General features: G+C 38.7%; 1 protein-coding gene across 2 annotated transcripts; it reads right to left on the bottom strand.

The window, feature by feature from the left end:
• Positions 1–1218: 1218 nt before the first annotated feature.
• Positions 1219–18232, bottom strand: myb (v-myb avian myeloblastosis viral oncogene homolog). 2 transcript variants are annotated; one of them, XM_036592032.1, is made up of 15 exons: positions 18119–18232; positions 15731–15848; positions 15029–15100; positions 13730–13822; positions 12504–12724; positions 10888–11110; positions 10178–10246; positions 9102–9206; positions 8609–8845; positions 6550–6674; positions 5395–5506; positions 4952–5071; positions 4610–4693; positions 4299–4403; positions 1219–2913 (listed from the first exon to the last, which is right to left on the bottom strand). In XM_036592032.1, the coding sequence occupies exons 1-15, from the start codon at positions 18139–18141 to the stop codon at positions 2800–2802; spliced, it is 1821 nt and encodes a 606-aa protein (XP_036447925.1). In that variant the 5' UTR covers positions 18142–18232; the 3' UTR covers positions 1219–2799. The 2 variants fall into 2 exon arrangements, with proteins under 2 accessions (XP_036447925.1, XP_036447923.1); XM_036592030.1 differs by lacking the exon at positions 18119–18232 and adding an exon at positions 17690–17803.
• Positions 18233–18452: the final 220 nt, after the last annotated feature.

Here is an 18452-nt window from a genome sequence, read left to right on the forward strand (position 1 = left end):
TCTACCACGGCTTGTATGGTTGTTAGGAGGCCCACATCTTTTATTAACTTAATAATTGCCTCTAAAAGGGATAAAGGTACTTAATTTTCATTTTGACTGGAAATTAAATAAATAAAGGGTGGTCTCTGACTTTTGCAGAGCACAGTATGTAATTAGCCAGATGTAATAATCTAACTTCAACCTCAGGAACCAAAAAGAAATGTTTTTACTTTTCAGTTCAAACCAAAATTAAACATGTAGCTTTCATAAAAAGCATTTTACAAAGAAAATGTATTAAAACAAACACACACACACACACACACACACACACACAACAAATAGAGGAATGTGTTTCCCTCCATGTTAAGTCCACCGGGACGCCATTTACTGTACACCACTGACACCTCGCCAAGTTTTAAATGCAAAACCACAGAAATTTTCACACACACACACACACACACACACACACACACACACACACACACACAGATGTTATATTTAGTAAACCAATAAAAATATAATTTTTATTGGTTTATTTTATTTCAGTACCTTTCTTACTGACCTGTGCATGTGTGTGTGTTTGTGTGAGTGCCTTTGTGTGTTTACATCCGTGTTCAGAGGCTCTCACTAGTCTTTGATGAGGGAAAAACACTCCACAGCCTGAGGGAATACAGTTAGAGGCATTTGCATGCTCTTTAGTGTAGCCGCTGATAGAGCGTTTACAGGTCACTCCACAGTGTGTTTATGGGCTCTTCCCATTCAAACCAGCTCTGCTGAACTGAGCTTTATCAGCTCGCTCTCATTATTCTATCTGCTCCAGCTCCTCTCCTCCATTTGAATACTACAGGCATCTTCCCCACACGCTCGTGTGTGCGCATGGCCACGTGTGCCACCAACTTTTCCACAGTGCTCATGTGTCCACTACTGTTACATGGACTAGAGCTAAATACATTCTTTTGTAAACCATTGTTTGCTTTCATTTGAGCTTTGATGAGAAAGTGATGCATTGAATTTACTTGATTCAAATGAATAAAATGTATTACATTAACCCTTTAAAATCCCAGGCTTATTATATACTAAAGCTTATTATTCAGTAACTTCAAGGACTTTGATGTGAACTGGTTGGGCAATTCTCAGGTTATAGAAGTGTGTAATAAAACTTTGGCCCTGGCCATTTAAGGAGTTAATATAATGTTGAGTTCTATGTATAAAATAAAAAACAAACACAAACTGTTTCAAAAAACACACTTTATTCACATGGCAGTTTAAAAAAATCGTATCAAAAATGTGTAGAAAAGTTTGACGTGTATAAAAAAGTGTTTGTACTTTAAGCTAATACAAAAAAGGCAGCAAATAACCAAAACGTTACTGCTAAAATGTTTTTGATTGGCCACAACAGTCTTGGTATCAAAAGTACATTGAAATATCAAAAACAAGCCGACTAGTTATAAAAGCAGTAATTTCAGTGTTTTTAGAACTAGTAATACCATTGACACTCTTGATTATAAAACAAACAACAAAAACAAACGAAAACAAAAACAAAACAGTGTTATGAAATTAGGCGTTAAGAAATGTCTCATCAGATCAAAAGCTCCTTTTTTTTGTCACTTAGGCCTTTGATTTGAAAACATGCTTGGTAAACTTTGCTTTCCTTTGCTAGCTTGGTAACAAATCTTAAACCAACACTTTTATTTTGTTCAGCTAAAATCTCGTAGCTTTGTTGTCAGGTTTGACACAGTGCTAATAGGAGGCAGTTTCGGTCCTGGGCTTTGACTGCTTTACTGCTTTGAAATGGTAACACTAAATGAAATGCTGGGTGTCTGTGAGTTTGCTGAACCACGTGACAGTTCAGGTTTATTTCTAAACTTGGCAAGGTGAACTAGGAGGCACTCGTATGTGCTTGGTTTGGTCAGGAATACATTGGCATAATAAAAGCCTTGTGTAGCGCATTCTAAAGCTGGCAGCACACTTCAAACGATGAACATGCAGTTGTATACTTAAAGCTACACTATGGAATGGAAGTGCGTGATTGCATGCGACGTGCGGAGGAAAATTTTGTGACATTGGCTATGCTTCGGACCCTTTGCCTGAGGGGATGAATCTGATGTTTGCAAGTGCTTTAAAAGAGTATTTAATGAGAACCCAGTCAAAACTAGGTGAAGGACGTTTTTCTGAGGATGTAAATGAATTATCTGTCATTGTATCGTCATCAGTATAATGTTGATTTCACATTTGAGACCTAAAAACATCACTTTTGTTTGAAGTACACTGCCAGCTTAAACATGGTTCTGTGTTCTCTGAGGCAGCACTGTTGGGCTACAGGGTATCAAATCATGATAATGCTTGCAGGATGCACACTCCTTACTGTTAACACACAATCAGTAATCTAGACATGAGAAGGGGGCACGAATACTGGGGTCCAACACTGGCAAATGCGCCCGTCATAGTTAATTATTTTTAATACAAAATAATAAATTATTACAAATTGTTCTTTATATTAAAATCCATACAATTACAGCCCTCATAGACAGTTCATTTCCCCATTTATAATACAAAATATATAATATAATATTATTAAAAAAGGTCAAAAAAGTAGAAAAAACCCAATATTTCTTTGGTTGGTCGAAAATCCAACTGGTAAGAGCACAGCTTAATTGATGGCCGTGCGGTCAAATGAATGGCTTTACGCCTCTCCCAAATTGTGTACCACAGTGACCTGACCCCACCTTAGGAGTGGCCACAGAGTGTTTTCTCTTTCCTTTTCTTTTCAAGATGATTGTCTTCTCTCTCTCTCACTCTCCCTCTCTCTCCTGCTGTCCTCTACATGACGAGTGTGCGGGAGGAAAAGCTGTTGAGGTATTTGTGTGTTGGCTCAGAAGGCAGGAGCTGCTCCTCTGATTTCCCACAAAGCACCTGCTCCCATGTGCTCAAATGCTGCAGGCAGAGAGATTGAGGAAGAGGAACAGTGAGAAGGAGGGGGTGAGAAGTGAAAAGATAAAGAGAATGTTATATCTCACAATGTGTATTTTTATGACTTTATGGCCTAATACAACACCTGGGGTCCTAAAGAAAAATAAACACAACCACAAACCATGATGAATTCCATTATACTAAATGGACCATGCTTCTTTCTGCCTTGCAAAACATCACAAAAGTCGGCCACAAAAACGTCTATATAATTCTATCTTGATGCTCCTCAGTCAAGTAAAGGAAAAAACTCGGAAAGAATTCCTCAAAACAAACATGCACTAAGAGCCACAGTGGCAGTAAATTAGTATAAGTACACATGCCATTTTTTGTATTGTTTCATTAAAGTTTGCTGAAAGATCTCATACAGAAGTCAAGTCGTCCTCACTTTCCAGCATTGCTCTGACTAGCTCCAATGTTAACGTTAGCATTAGCTCATCTGAAGGGGTACTTTCCACCACTAAATCCCTCTCCTTAATAGACAATGAAACCCTGCTGCTTTAACCTCGAGTGACTAAATTATTTTTCTGCATTGTTTCCACAGTCCATTTTTGTTAGTTTTCATTTGGCCTACAGTCATATTTTTATTTTTGAATTAAAGTGTTTCAAATGTACTCCTCTGTTTGCTTCTACATTTTGCTAAGTTCTATTGAACTTTTTAGCCTGTTAGCACAAGCGTTATGGATGCTACAAGGTGACGTGACCTAATAGTTTGTTGGACAGGGTAACAATAACTAAGGGAGGTGGGATTTTCTTAATGCAATTGATCAATTGTTCAGTACTCAGTACTGTTAGACTCTAAACCTGTTTTTGCATCAGATAAAACTTACAAAAGAATCTTACAGAGCTGTAGAACAACTACTGATGGAATAGATGACTGAAGAATTATCAAAGGAAAAACTGAACATAGAAATTACAGATGAAAGAGAAATTCAGAATAGAATAATTACTGAAAGAGGAGAAAAAGTGATGTGTGTTTTAATCTTGGTTGCTGGACAGGTTGCTGCTCAGGGGTAGAATTCTTTGCTCTGAACAAAGTGACATATTGAATTTACTTGATTCAGATGTGTCCATTTCCTCATAAATAAAATACAGTGAAATTAATTTCTTTTTCTTTGTATTTATATTGTGATAGTTTATATTGTTTAACCGTTGTTTTTTAATGTGCTTTATAACTAATTTACTTCCTTTTTCTTTTGCTTATTTTCAGCAATAACTGTGTTGATGTAACATATTTTAATGTAGAAATGATTTACATTTGAATCAAACAAATTCAAAGCTCCACTTTATTAGTGTAGTTAGAAGGAGTTGAACAGAATGTGCAGTGCACAGAAATATAAGGGCAGTATTACCTGCAGTGGGCTGCCCAGGGTTCTGCGGGGCATCTGTGGAGCTTTATGACCATCCTCACTCTTCTCTGCCCCAGGCAGCATCAGGACAGAGCTGGTCAACAGATCCTGCAGAAAACCAGAACAACAGAGGCCAGATATTACACCACTATTACAACACATACTAACATATAGTAAGAGAGTGAGAGACTGAGTGAGTGAGAGAGAGAGGCCAAGAAAGAAAGAAAGAAAAAAAATAAGGAAGTATGTTTCTATAAGCATCCATTGAAGTGTTGCTGAGTTTAACCAAAGTACACGGGTGAAAGGTCACTCACAGGCATATCGTGGGCAGGGCCACTTGAAGGGAATAGCTGGGTATGGAGATTTTGCCCCTCCCATTGAAGGCATGTTGGCTCCGCCTACAAACATAAAGTAACCATGCTATTCTAGTTCATCCTCAACTATGAATACACTTACAGTATGTCAGTGCCACCGCATATGAAAAGCAGAGCATATTTATGACATCAATTGTGTTGATGTAAAAATGAAAAAAACTTATACACATTTGAATGATTTAAATCAACACACTACTTTTCGCATTGTATAAATACTGATATTTGTTACATTATTGATAATAAATTTGAGATACTATTGCATGTAATAAGGGTTGGACTGACCTCTTGTTTGATCTTCTTTAGGGGGGCCTGATCAAGGTGCGCGCCCCCAACGCTCACTTCACACTCCTGAGGCTCCTGCTTAATGCCACCAACCACTGCCTCCACAGTAGGACTATGGGACTAAACATAACAGATACCCGTATATTAATACTCACATAGAAGTACAAGAAATACATATAGACCATTCACCCAGACTGTGAGGGTCACATACTGAAGACAATATATTGATAAAAAGTGATGCATTTAATTTATTTAATTTAAAGGTGTATGTCATTTTCACATGATTAAATAATATTACATCAACACAGTTTTACCTTTCTGTTTACTTACTTTTGCCAATAAATATGTTCATGTAATTTATTATATTTATATTAAAATGATGTAAAAAATTGAATAAAGTCAATTCTATATATATATCTCTTTTGTCAAACGCAAAGCCTCACCCTCTTCAGTGGTCCATATTTCGTGTCCTGCATGGTCAGTGCTGTTTTGAATGGGGTAGGAGTGCGAGGAGAACACTCCATGATGGAGCGCCTCAGAGTTGGTGTCCTGAACCTGCGGAAGGAACGATTCAGTTGCATAAAGCCTTGTCTACAGCCTTATCATAAACTTACATACAAACCCTCTGTCTTTTGGTGAACCAAACACAGCACAGCGGCAGTTTACGGTCATTATTTGGCCAATCTATGGATATGGTATTTAACTTTCTTTGGCTAGTAAGCAATGAAATATTGTGGTTTCATTTTCACATATTCAGATTTCTTTCTTTGGTAGTTTTCAAACAGGGGGTCAAAATAGGTTATCATGTGTAAACTGTTTTTGTTAGCAACCAAGACGATCTGCTTTCATATCTTTTTCATCTGAAATGGATGTAGAACCCAATTATTTCTGTGGACTGTCATAACCGCAATCGTTGCTGAACGACTATATCGCTATATTGCAAGATTATATATCTATATCGCAAGTAGCAATCATCAGGGATAAAAGCACTTTACCCATTGTAGAGACAGTAGAACGGAATTGATTTTTTTTTTTTAGAATGACTTCTATTTATAATATATGTGGGCTCTCATAGTGAGATTTTATACACACTAACCTTTTGACCTTACTATGTTAAGCACCATATTTTAACAACTAAATTAAAATACCTAGAAAACAGTACAATATTTGGACATGACTTGTATTTACACAGTGGTCGAGCTCAATGGACTAAATTCCAATTTCAGAAATTACCCTGGTGTTTTAGTCTCAGATGTGCCTTATTTTAATGTTAAATTCACAAAAATGTCTGTATTTTTTGTATTATAACAAAAATGCTGGACAATTTGGCAATTCTGGACAATGGACGTAATATAGTTCATTCATGTGAAAATTATACATAAACATACATCAATCAAAAAAAAAAACTGTCAGTTGCGTTCTTTAGAAATAAGAAGAGACAGAGTTCCTCTCCTTGCTGTCAGTGATTAGAGCACTCTTTAATGCTGGCTGTGTTCTTTGATGGTTCTTTGCCAAAGAGTTGTGAAAGGTTTCTATCTGACACCAAAACAAGTTTAATGTCTGAAATGAATTCTAAACAAACACAAAGCAGTTCTTACATGTCATTCTCTTTCTGGGGGCGGAGAGTAAGGTCATGCTGCAGAGGTTTCTGGGAGCACACTGATGTGGGCGAAACAGGTAGACTCTGGCTATCCGAATCTGGGCTCACTGAAGCATTTAAGAACTATTGGAGAGAAAGAGAGAGACACAGAGAGGGAGAAAACATCTGTCAGACACAACACTCTACATACTAAAAGAAAAACAGAAAATCCAGTTGTGTTACAGAAAGAAGCATGCATGTTGTTAGAGCTTGACAGGAAGATGTGAAAAAGAAGGCTTTCTAATTTCCCTGTTTCTTATCAGAATATGAAAGACTAAATGTTATCTCACCTCTGCTTAAAATAAAACTTTAGCATTATGTAATATACTGAATGCAGAGGAACAGTCAAATGCCAAAGAGAAGTATTTGTACACTGTGTAAATATTTGTGATACATAAATGCTGGGGAATACACTTTTCTCAAACGCTAATTAATCCATTTTACTCTTATTCCTCTGAGAAAGTAACAGAATGCTCAAAGCTTCAGACTTTAATGGAGCGTCAGGCCACAATTACCACTTTTGCACTCAGTTTCATTAGTGTGTTGAAATTTCATTTGGAGAACGGAAACCATTTCAGCATTGGTGGGAGAGCACAACCAGAAATAAAATCTTCCTAACTGCTGGATCAAGGTGCATACAGATGTATTAACCATGCATGTGATCTCAGAAGTATGATCTGACAAAAAGCAACAGCAAAACTGACACAACTCAATAACACAGTCTGCACTGTAAAAAAAGGTAAAATTTTAACACCAATGCCCTCACATTGAATTAACTCAAAACAAAGCTGGGAAGTACGATGCCTTACAATTTGAAGCTTTCTTTTTTTACAGTATGATGTTCAGTTCACATTAATGCTACATGATAGTGTTTACTAAGTTTTTAAGTATGCATCGTCACCTGATATCTAACGCAGCAAAGGAATTAGATGATGATCATGAAATGAAGGAAAAATCACTGATTGAGGGAGATGATTGGTCTAAATGTCATTGATTAGTGACTGATTGGTGCAGCAATGTGCTAATGGATCGGCAAGTGACTAATAGGATCATTCTAGAACTACTGCTGATTATTGGGTGACTTAGGGATCTCTTGGTGGGTACCTGAGAGGGAGAAAAAGGCAAGTTGCTCATGATAGAACGTTTGGGCGTGGAGCAAACAAATGACAACAAGCCGCTGTCCTCGCTGTGGGCCGGTGGCGTACAGCCCTCACCATCTGCAGCCTTACGCATTTTAGACAAGCTTCTATCAGCTGGAGTTTTCTGAGAAGACCAGGTTATGCAGTTATGTAGAGGGGCCAACGTTTAACCTCATGACTCTGCCGATCCACTAATTCATAAATGCCTGTGATCGTCACTGAAACCCATTTATATTAATGTTATAAAGGGGGCAGCGCATTCACAAAAGGCCAGCATGGCTGCAGGTTGCAGCCACTTGTTTAAATCAATAGGTTTCAGTTTTCAAACAACTGATTTATCCATGCTCTGCCCACAAATCTGTTCTTTGGTAGCTACTGTTTTGAAGTTGGACAAGCTACACAAAATAATGACAAAATTTCATTCAACCTAGTGAGAAATTATCATGGTCTTTATTTAGACTTGCTGCATAATTTCGAGTTTCTGGTTTAAATGCTTCACTACTGAGCTGGACTGTGTTGTTATAGCTAATTAAATGTAGGTAGGTTTGAAATGACAACAATGAATCTAACCTAAAAAAGAGATCTTTCATAAATTTTCAAAACAAATCAGTTTGAACACTCAAAACTCAGTTACTTGGATTAAAAACATGTTTATATGTTGTGTGCTATCATTTCTCATTAGGTTAATGGGATTTTTGCTAATGTTCTACAAAGCTTGCCCAACCTAGCAACAGTTGCTACAGAAGAAGGCATTTGTAGCCTGGAACATTGACTGGACGTGCTCCTGCTTGACTGGAATGAAAGCCAGCAACCATACCGGCCCTCTTGTGAATAAGACTGGACACCCTTAATATATGAAGTATGGTGTATCTTTCTTACTGAGTCGATGGCATCCATGAACTCCGGTAAGGCTGCCAGGACCACGCTGCTACCTGCATTGCTGCTGCTACTACTGCTGCTGCTCAAGCTGCTGCTGTTTGGGCTGTTCGTGTTGCCATGAGCACTCTCCTCAGGAAGACAGCCCTGCTCCAGGGGGGGAGCTGGCACCGACACGGCCACACCCATGGAGGTGTCAGTCAAAGAGCCCCGACCCCACCCGTAACTGGCCATGGAGATCTGTGAGAGAGCGAGAGAGGGAGAGAGAGTGAGATGGAGGAAGAGAGGCGAGAGAAAGGGAACTTGACTAGTTGAATGATGTGCGTGGGGGGGGGAGGGGTCTGTGTTGCACAAGGAGTTAAACAGAGTTTGTGGTGTGATAAGGGCACATTGCATCACTTAGCCAAGCAGTTAGAATGTGAAATAGACCCCCAGATGCTTCCTCCAATTAATCACAAACACACACACACACACACACACACACACACACACTCACGGGTAGTGCTTGTTGTCCCTTCAGCTCATTCTCTGTTGACATCAGAAGCATCTCAATCTCCTTTACCCTCTTCTCTTTCTCTGGGTCCTCTTCATTATAGTGTTTCTGAGACATGTAAACACAAAAGGGAAGACAAGTTAAGATAAAATACTATAAATATGCTTAGTTACATTAAAGACTGTTCAAAATACTTTTCTAATAGCTATTACGCAGAAATGTTTCACTGGGGGAAAATGCTTTGCTAACTGTTTGTAATGGATCATTGCTCTAAAATAGCTCTGCATTGTACTTGAGACAGGAATGCTTCACTGGATCAAATCCTTTACTAAATGTTTACAAAGGAGCATTGCTTTAAAACTGAGTTGAAGTAAAATTAAAAACAGTTGGTAACCAGTGACGCAATATGACTATTAGAGGTAGGCCTTCAATTTGGACCAAAACATCTCCATGAAAACACTAATTTCTTTTACCGCCCCTACGGTATTAGTATGTTTGTGCTAAGCTAACACTAATGCACGTAAACCTCTTTTGGCTGTTCTAGATTAAACAGACATTTCAAGCTTGTAAAAGACTACATGTTTACTTGAAGCCTGTAACAGATATAAGCATATATCTTTCCTTGTATGTAGCAGGTTTAGAGTGACTCTTTCAGTAAAAGGTTCTGGCATAGAGCTGCTGCCACTGTTTTCCTTTTCTAACAACTGACTGAATCCTGGTTAGACTATGGCTTATATATGGCTCACACAATCAGTGATGTATCTAGGACTTCTAAATGTTCCCAGGTTGATTCCTCTCTTAGTTGGTAGTTAATCTAATGTGTAAGGCATGTAGTTCAGCTCCTGAAGGCCTAACCAATGGGTCTTGGCTGTTTCTACCTAGATATCACAGGGAAAAATATCTGGATTGGTCAATTTTGCATTGGCTTCAACCAGAAAGCTAACCAGAACTTAACGATAAAATAAGGACAACACAATACCTGCAGAGCTTCAATACAACTAGCACAATGACACTATTAAATAAAAATGAACTAGTTCCTGGAAATCATCAGGCTTTAGAAGACTCTGAGGTTTGCTCACCTGTATAGCTGCAGTGCCATGCTGAGGGATGTTAAAAATGTTCAGCTGAAGAGCCAATGGAAACGGTACCTGAAGAGTGAATAACAGAGTGGGTAAATGTTTATATATATATATATATATATCAGTTAGATGTGACAAGTGTGTTATGTGTGAAACACTGAAAAAAATGATGAATTTAGCTGACTCATCATTTCCACATACATAAAACAATTACTGCCAAATGTAAGTAACCAACTTTACATAAAGCATTTTATTCATGTGGAAATGATGTACATACAATTAAAGGCATCATTTTTTCCAGTGTGCATCAGAGTGATTACAAAGGAGGAAAATATAAAAAAAAATGGTTTAAAAAAATGAATGGAAAAGCTCATAATGCCCCACTTGGTGTCTGTTTATGGGGGGAAGTCCCACTCCTCATAAAAAAGAGCCAATCAGGAAAAAACTTGCCTCTGGAACATTATGAACTATGTGATTCTGGTCAGATTTTACAAGTGATTTCAAATATGTTTTTGAAATGCCAAAGTGGCTTTCGGTTTCGAATTCATAAGTCTCTCCCCATTGTGGTCCTGTATGACTGGAAATAACTGTCCAGGGCGTTAACAAGCTGTGTTATGTATGTGTTAACACAGTGAATATGTTTGCAACTGTATATGCTGATGTATGCAATATAAAAGCTGTCAAAACATGAAGATGAATGTGTCGCTCACCCTTTGTGGGTCAGATATGTAGTAGGGGTACTGGCTAGTGATGGGGCTGGTTGCCATGGAGCTGCTGGTTGGAGTGTGGCTGTAGTTGAGCAGGTGGGGGGGTTTCGTGTAGGTGCTGGTTATTGGAGTGGGGCTCACTTTAGCAGTGTGCTGCAGATAGCCCTCCTGTTCCACTTTACGCCGCATGGTAGAGTTCCAGTGGTTCTTTATGGCATTATCAGTTCTAGAAATGAGAGGATAATTATTAGCCATCCACATAAACACACACACACACATAGTGACCAAAGTGCACTGAATTTTCTTAATTAAAATATCAACTTCTTGACTAAAATCATTTTAACAAATGTCATTTTTTTAAAAAGGGGGAACTCCATTGATTTTTCAAAATTTGTTCATAATTCAATCAATTCAATGGTGGTGATGGGAACCAGATGTCTGCACTCTGAAAGCTCCCTCACAGAAAGCTATTACATGAAATGGTTATGAAAACTGCTTGCCTGATGCCTCAGACATTGGTTTGTGATAGTTTTTAAATAAGCTTTCACTCTAAAACATGGTTTGGAAAACCTATTTATGGCAGAGGAGTCAAGAACCCTGTTAGGCAAAATACTACCAAAAGAAAACCAGTTATTTTCAGATTTATCACTATTTTCTAATTATCAACATTTTCTACAAAACCTCAGAAAATGCATGCAGGTTCACTAGTTCTTTTAGGTAGTGAATAAAATGACTATATTTGTGTTATAAACATTGCAACCCCTGATTCCTATCACCACCACCATCAGCAAATTTCTCTATTAATGAACCATTTCACATCAAACCGCTCTGAACGACTTTGTTTACATCTCAACAGTTGAATTATGCAGAAAATAGTGTAATTCATGTGGAAATTCATGAGGACTTTTTGACTCAAGTAAAATGAGTTATTTTACGTTTTGTTACAATGAACCTCACTAAACAGCTTTTAAGTAGAAGCAGAGGTCTGCTACTTAAGCCTGTGTTTGTTAGGTAATAGACGTGTTTTTATTTGAAGAACCATGCCTCAATTTCATGCCTGTGCAGACCTCTAAGGAAAAGTTTAAAAATGGTTTAAAAAACAAATATAGCACAGTTGGTTACTTCAGTTGGCAATAATTGTGTTGATGTGATACACTTAATGCATGTGCCACCACTTGAGATACTTGAATCTTATAAACTCAGAGCACCATTTTTCCGTGTTGTTTCCAATTGAAAATAAGTTAACACATCCTCTACAGAGAACACACTTCTGCACATTTAATGTACATAATTACTGTTAATTTTATGAGTTTACCATACTGTAAACAAAACACCACTGTAAAAAAATTAAAACATAAAATGTGACCTGTGCAAATGTTATGGTACATGATATATTTTATATTTTTCCAATTTAAAATGTGCAGAAAAATGCCATATTTAGGTTTTTTCTCTGTAAAGGATGTGTTAGCTTATTTTCACTTTGAAAATTGACAAAACATGTCATTTGACTAGGGGTGCTCAAACTTTTGCATACAACTGTACTTCCTGTTGATTTTAGATATTGTGTGAAGTTCTGTGGAAGTTGTAGTTTTTCCTAGAAGTCTTTATAGTGCTCTAACCTGCCCGGCAGCAGTTTGGCGATTTCCGCCCAGCGGTTGCCGAGCTTCTCGTGGGCCTGGTAGATGATGCGGTCTTCCTCCTCTGTCCAGGACGTCTTCTTTACCTCGGGGTTCAGGTGGTTGTGCCAGCGCTCACGACACTGCTTCCCTATACGGCCCTTTAAGTGCTTCGCTATCACTGACCATCGCTTGGGGCCATATTTCTGCACCAGCTCAATGACCTGAGAGTGAGCCAGAGAAAGAGAGAGAGAGAGAAAGAGAGAGAGAGAGAGAGAGGGAGAGAGGGAGGGACATTGAGCGCGGGAAAGAGCAGTGGAGGTAGGAGAGGGCCAACACAAACACAGAGAAAGGGAACTTGAATTGCGCAAGTGTGTTAAGGTTGCACACAGATAGTGGTATTTGGCTAAATATCTGTAATATCCACCTGCCAATGGCTGTCGGCAGGCCATAAAGATGATGATACAGAGTGGGCCACCTGCTCTGTACAGTTAATCATTACAGTGCTCAGTTCCACTCAGCAGAGCCAAGGCTTACTTTCTGCTCCTAACATTATGATAGTCTAAAAATGAAATAATGAAAAGTGATGCATTGAAGTTCACATGTTTAAGTGTGTGCATCTTTTCTACATTAATAAAATACATTACATCAACACAATTATTGCTAAAGGTAAACTGAAAGAAAAATGTGTTGGTGTAATATATTTTAGTCATGTGAAAATGATGGATGCAATTGAATCATGTAAATTTCAATGCATCACTTTTTTCATTATGTAGCCGAACTATCCAATGGTGTGCAAAAGTTTGGTCGTTTCTGGTCAAATTCTATTTTTTGTTGATTTTCTCAGTAAAACTAAGTGAACACATCGTCTCCAGAGAACACACTTCTGTATATTTAAATGAACAACTACTGTTTAGTGGCGGAATTTAACAGATAGGTAAAACAAATAAAAAAGTGGCCTGTGCAAAAGTTATGGCACATTTTATATTTTATGTTTTTGTTCTTTTCCCAATATTTAATTGCTTCTCAGCAATTAAACAGAAATTTTGCACTAAAATTTGCAGAAAACTTTTACTTGGAAAGTCAACAAGACATTAAGTTTGTTCCAGCTTTAGCATATAACTGTAGCTGTATGATGTACAGTTGTTGTGTGCAGGTGCACTGAAGCTGTAGTTAGGCAGCAGTTGTGTTTTTCATGGTGTTTAGGGTGTAGTTAGAGGTACACATACCCTTTGGTCCTCCTCTTTGGTCCAGGGTCCTTTAATAAGCTCAGGGTTGAGGACCTTCTGCCAGCGGTGCTGACACTGAACATCTGTACGGTTCTGCAACAAACACACACCCACACACATGGTTATTAATTTGCGTCAGTCTCAATCGAGCCAGTTCAATTAGCATGTGTATTTGTGAACACTGCACACAAACAAAATATATTATGTCAACACCACTGCTTGCTTTTAGTTTACTTGTTTTGGCAAGAATTGTGTCAATAAAACACATTTCATTCACTTGCAACCACCATGAAAAGTCAAAGCACTGTAGTGTAGTCTTGCACTGCAGTGCTTTGTGCCTGCTGTGTATCATTTTAAATAGGCAGTTTTTGCCTGCACTAACTGAAATTCAGGGCAATTTTATAAACACATGTAAGCACAAATGCAAAAAAAACAAACAAAAATTCAGATTATGTGAAGTTAAATAATGTCAGCTTCAGAATTTTATCATGTACACTGAAAAATGGTGCTTTAAATTGAGCACATTGAAATGTGTTTGGCAAATTAACAAAGTATGTTACATTTACCTAATTATACAACTGTTGTCTTACTTTCTGTTTACTTCATTTAGCAAGAATTGTGTTGAAGTAACCCAGTTTCTTAGACTAATATTAAGCCTAACCCTAGATAAAAAAGAATTACCAAAGCTGATTCACCATTGGAACTGCAATTTAATCATAAACCAGGCGTAATCCATGTCCGGGACCATTTTAGTGCTATTTTAGGTCCATTTGTTGTCCCAATACTCCTATCTTATTAGTTGAAATACTGAATATTTGCCCCTGTTCATTTCTGAAGCTCTGCAATACGCTAACAGGATGTCTCTGGTGTTTAGAGCTTGATTCTGTAATGGTGCGACAAGCCGAGGCGAGGCGGCCAGGTGTGTGGAATCCCCTCCTGGCGTTTCAGAAATGAAACATCTCCGCTTTCTGATTCTCACTCACTGTGATTTACACAATGCTGATCTATTTCTAAAACAAAACAAGTTGACATGCTGTGCCCACTGTATCAGCAGGTGCATGGTGGATTGTGAAACAATGCAACACCCCCCCAACCCCCACCACGGACAACCAACCTATAAGTGATGCCCAAATACGCAAATTGGACTGTGAACCATCAGATCTATTCTACCTGATCCTTCTAACCATTCACATGCAAATACTCATATCTAATACACCACGCCTAGCTTAACCCCTCTTAAAGTCTCAGAATACACACACACACACACTTACACACACACACACACACACACATACGTACAGGCAGGAAGCTGGCAATGACTTTCCAGTCTTCTGAACCATGGTGTTCCACCAGTCGCTTCAGCTTCTCATCCTGTGGAGAACAAGCAAACACCATCACAGCAGAAGAACAAACATAAACAAAGAAAAAAAGGTGGAACTTTCAAGATTGCTCAGTGGAAAACAGCAAACTTAGAATCACATAACAAGTTGCAATGCCATATAAATGAATCTACTGTGTTCAGCTCTACCTGGTCTACTGACTACCAAAACAAAAAAATACTCAAATCCTTTTAATAATAAATGAAAAAAAAAAACAAATCCTGAAAGTCTGTAAATAAAGACAGCACCATAATTATAGAGTTTGTTTTTTAAATATTCTTGTGATCTTGCAGAAGGAGTTAATCCTAGATGATAATTATCATTATCATGATGAATTACATCACAATACACTTTTCTGAGCATGCTGTGGACTGTGAAGTATCAGTATTGCATACTTTTGCCACATCACCCACCCCTACTTAATTCTTTGAACCCTAAGCTTATTATTAAGTTATTTAGTTAAACACATTGTTCAGTACTTACTATGAATTATGCAGTACCTATTATAAATTAACAATAAATACTATTCAACTAATTGGCACATTCAGTAGTTATGAAAGCAAGGAGCTGAAGTTCAGGCCTACATATGAACCCACATGAATCCAACAGTGCTTCTGCATACCTCTTCACGCGTCCAGCGTGTTTTGCCAAGGTGCCGTTTTCCTGTTTTGGCTAACGGGGCATCATAATCATGATCATAAATCTCCACATCTTCCTCATCTTCATCGCTGCTGTAAACACTATGGATGGGGAGAAGACATATGAGTGAGTGAGAGAGCAAGAGAAACAAAGGGAGAGGGAGGAGGGGTAATGAGGGGCAGCAGTGAAAGTGAGTTGGGCAAAGGGGAGCAGAGGGCAGGGAAAGAGAAAGGGGAGAGAAATAAAGTGAGAGAAAAGGAATGGACTTGTTACTAATTCATTTGTGACCAACAAATACATTTAATATGAATGGCACAGAACTTGTTCTGAGTAATTAAACTGGATGGACCCAAACAACATGTAAGATTTCAAATATGGACCATAACAGGTTAATGAAGAGAGTGTGACGGATGTTGGCATATTAAAAACAGCCCTATCCTGTCATTGTGTCATATATAATAGAAAAATTGAGCGATAACACAGTCAAAACAAAACCGGAGTGGCTGAACCTGTAGTGCCAGCAGGCTGAGAGAAACCTGTTCTGGTGTTTTTGGTTTCCACAGATACGCTAAGTGTGAACATGGACTGGCAGTGTTTCCTCACTGCGGCTTGTTCAGGCCTGCGCAGGTACTGTCACAGCCACATGCTCTACAAACTCACCTGGCCAGCTCTCAGCCAATTACAATAATGCACAGTGTACGTGGAACACCAAGCTCTATTGGCCTTTGTGTCGGCGCTGTGTGTGTATGTAAGCCTAGTGTTTATCATTACAGCTTAGTGATCAAACCTACAGATAAAAACAAACGATAAACAGGAGAGGACAACCATAAACAGGACAACAGGCTTGCAAACCTTATCCCATCCTCGGTTGAAGAAACCCTCCACCAGAGGATGTCAGGGATGCCTAGTCATTTTGAAAAGCTTTGTCTCATCAGGAGGGGATGAAATGAGTGTTGCAGCAAAATAGCCTCCTTTATTACGTGCTTGTATTGTAGCTGAATATGTGGGTTTGTTCATTCATGAAAACTGTATTGACCCATTAATGTCCATACCTGATTCAATTTTCTTCGTCAGAAGTCTCAAACTGATCATAGCGCATGGCTTAAAAGCGAGCTTTATCATTTAATTTATTATATGAAATTTAGTCTTTTGATCGAATTTAGCATTATGGTGAAAAAGCATATTACAGTTACATGTCATAAAAAAATAAGTATTTCAAAAAAACTTCAGAGCAATCCCTGCATCTTTTCCCATACCATATTAAACATCATATTTAGCAAAAATTCTAAATATTCTTGCAACTATATCTCTATTGTAGTCAAGCTAATTATAAATTCCAGCACGACTCGTTTTCTAATATGACAAAAAAAAAACGCTTCTATTTAATGCTAATATTTACTCATAGTAACACAACAACATACCTACAGTCCATAAAATACGCTTATAAAGTATATATTATACATTAAACATGCTATAGTTTTATTGGGTTAAATGACATCATCTACTATAGAACAAATCAAGCCAGTATTCGTTTACTAACGTGGACCGCACGCACACACACACGCTCAGCTTTGTCCTTAAGCAGCGCGAGCTGCAGTCATGCGCTCGTGCAGAGTCGCGCGAGTCATCGTGGCGCGTTCGCTGGCGGCTTTTTTTTTCATTTAAATTCTACGTTCTAAACAAAACAGAGAGTCTGTAACGGTTTCTCCACAGCTCAGAGTGTAAAAACAACAACGAGCTCGATTCGGCTCCGAGTTTGCGAGGATGAGCTCGACTTTAAATGCTGGAAGGTTGACGAACAAGCTGAGAGGAGCTCATTTCAGCTTCACAAATGCAGAAAACGGGCTAACAGTGACGTTTTAAAAGACTGACGCGACATTAAACGTGTTAGCATAAACTAGCAAAAGGTCCAAACGAGCTAGAAAATAGCCGCTAACGTTACCTCCAGTCTTTACGCTGCTCCGCGGTTACCATCGGCTCTCATTCACAACGTTTCCACCAGAAGAAAAAACTGCCTGTAATCTTAACGGAGCCGCACGTGCAAAGCGAGCGAGCGAATGAATGAATGGGTTGAGAAATGAAACCGAGCCGCTCCGTCGCCACCGCGCGGGGGTCCGCACGCGCCACACCGGGCGCTGAGTTAATCCACCTGTTCCCGCAGCGGTGCGAGCTAATGGACTTAGCAACCAGCGCGTGCACTTGAATTACTCACAACCATGTGCAAAAGAAACACATGTAGGAGTCGCGGAGGTTATTTCTGCACAGACTGCCTGCTAAAACGGCGCTAAGCTTCGTAAAGAGCTGAACTCGGAGTGTCCGAAATAGATAGAAATGTCTGTGGTGAGTTATGAGCGCTGCCCGTTGCCGTTACCTGTGTCTCGGGCGCCTCGACATCCCGCTGCTCCGTGCAAGGTGTAGAGTGTGAGTGTGTGTGCGTGTATCAGCTATAAGTTCCCAAGCTCCACTTTGAGAAGGAAGTACTGATATTAAGTTCACTAAAGGGGAGTGCGCACTATGCCAGACTGTAAACACACACACAACACACACTCACACACGCAGGTTTGTTTTTCTACAATGTCAGGACGTGGGGTCATATGCATGTGTTACACGCATTCTATGTGTCAGTACACGTATATAATAATAATATCTTCATGTATGTATACGTAATAGTAATATTTGCATAAAATATGTACATTATGATATAT

This window comes from Colossoma macropomum, unplaced genomic scaffold (genome assembly GCF_904425465.1).
Source record: "Colossoma macropomum unplaced genomic scaffold, Colossoma_macropomum, whole genome shotgun sequence".
Classification (NCBI taxonomy): domain Eukaryota; kingdom Metazoa; phylum Chordata; class Actinopteri; order Characiformes; family Serrasalmidae; genus Colossoma; species Colossoma macropomum.

Bases quoted from the DNA above. Each gene is read 5' to 3' on its own strand.
- myb (XM_036592030.1), bottom strand. From the start codon at position 17,721: ATGGTAACCGCGGAGCAGCGTAAAGACTGGAG. The intron at 11,111-12,503 runs GTTAGAGCACTA...TCTCATTTCTAG, and splicing joins GCCAAACTGCTGCCGGGCAG to AACTGATAATGCCATAAAGA. The intron at 2,914-4,298 runs GTAATACTGCCC...CTCTGCCTGCAG, and splicing joins CCCTGGGCAGCCCACTGCAG to CATTTGAGCACATGGGAGCA.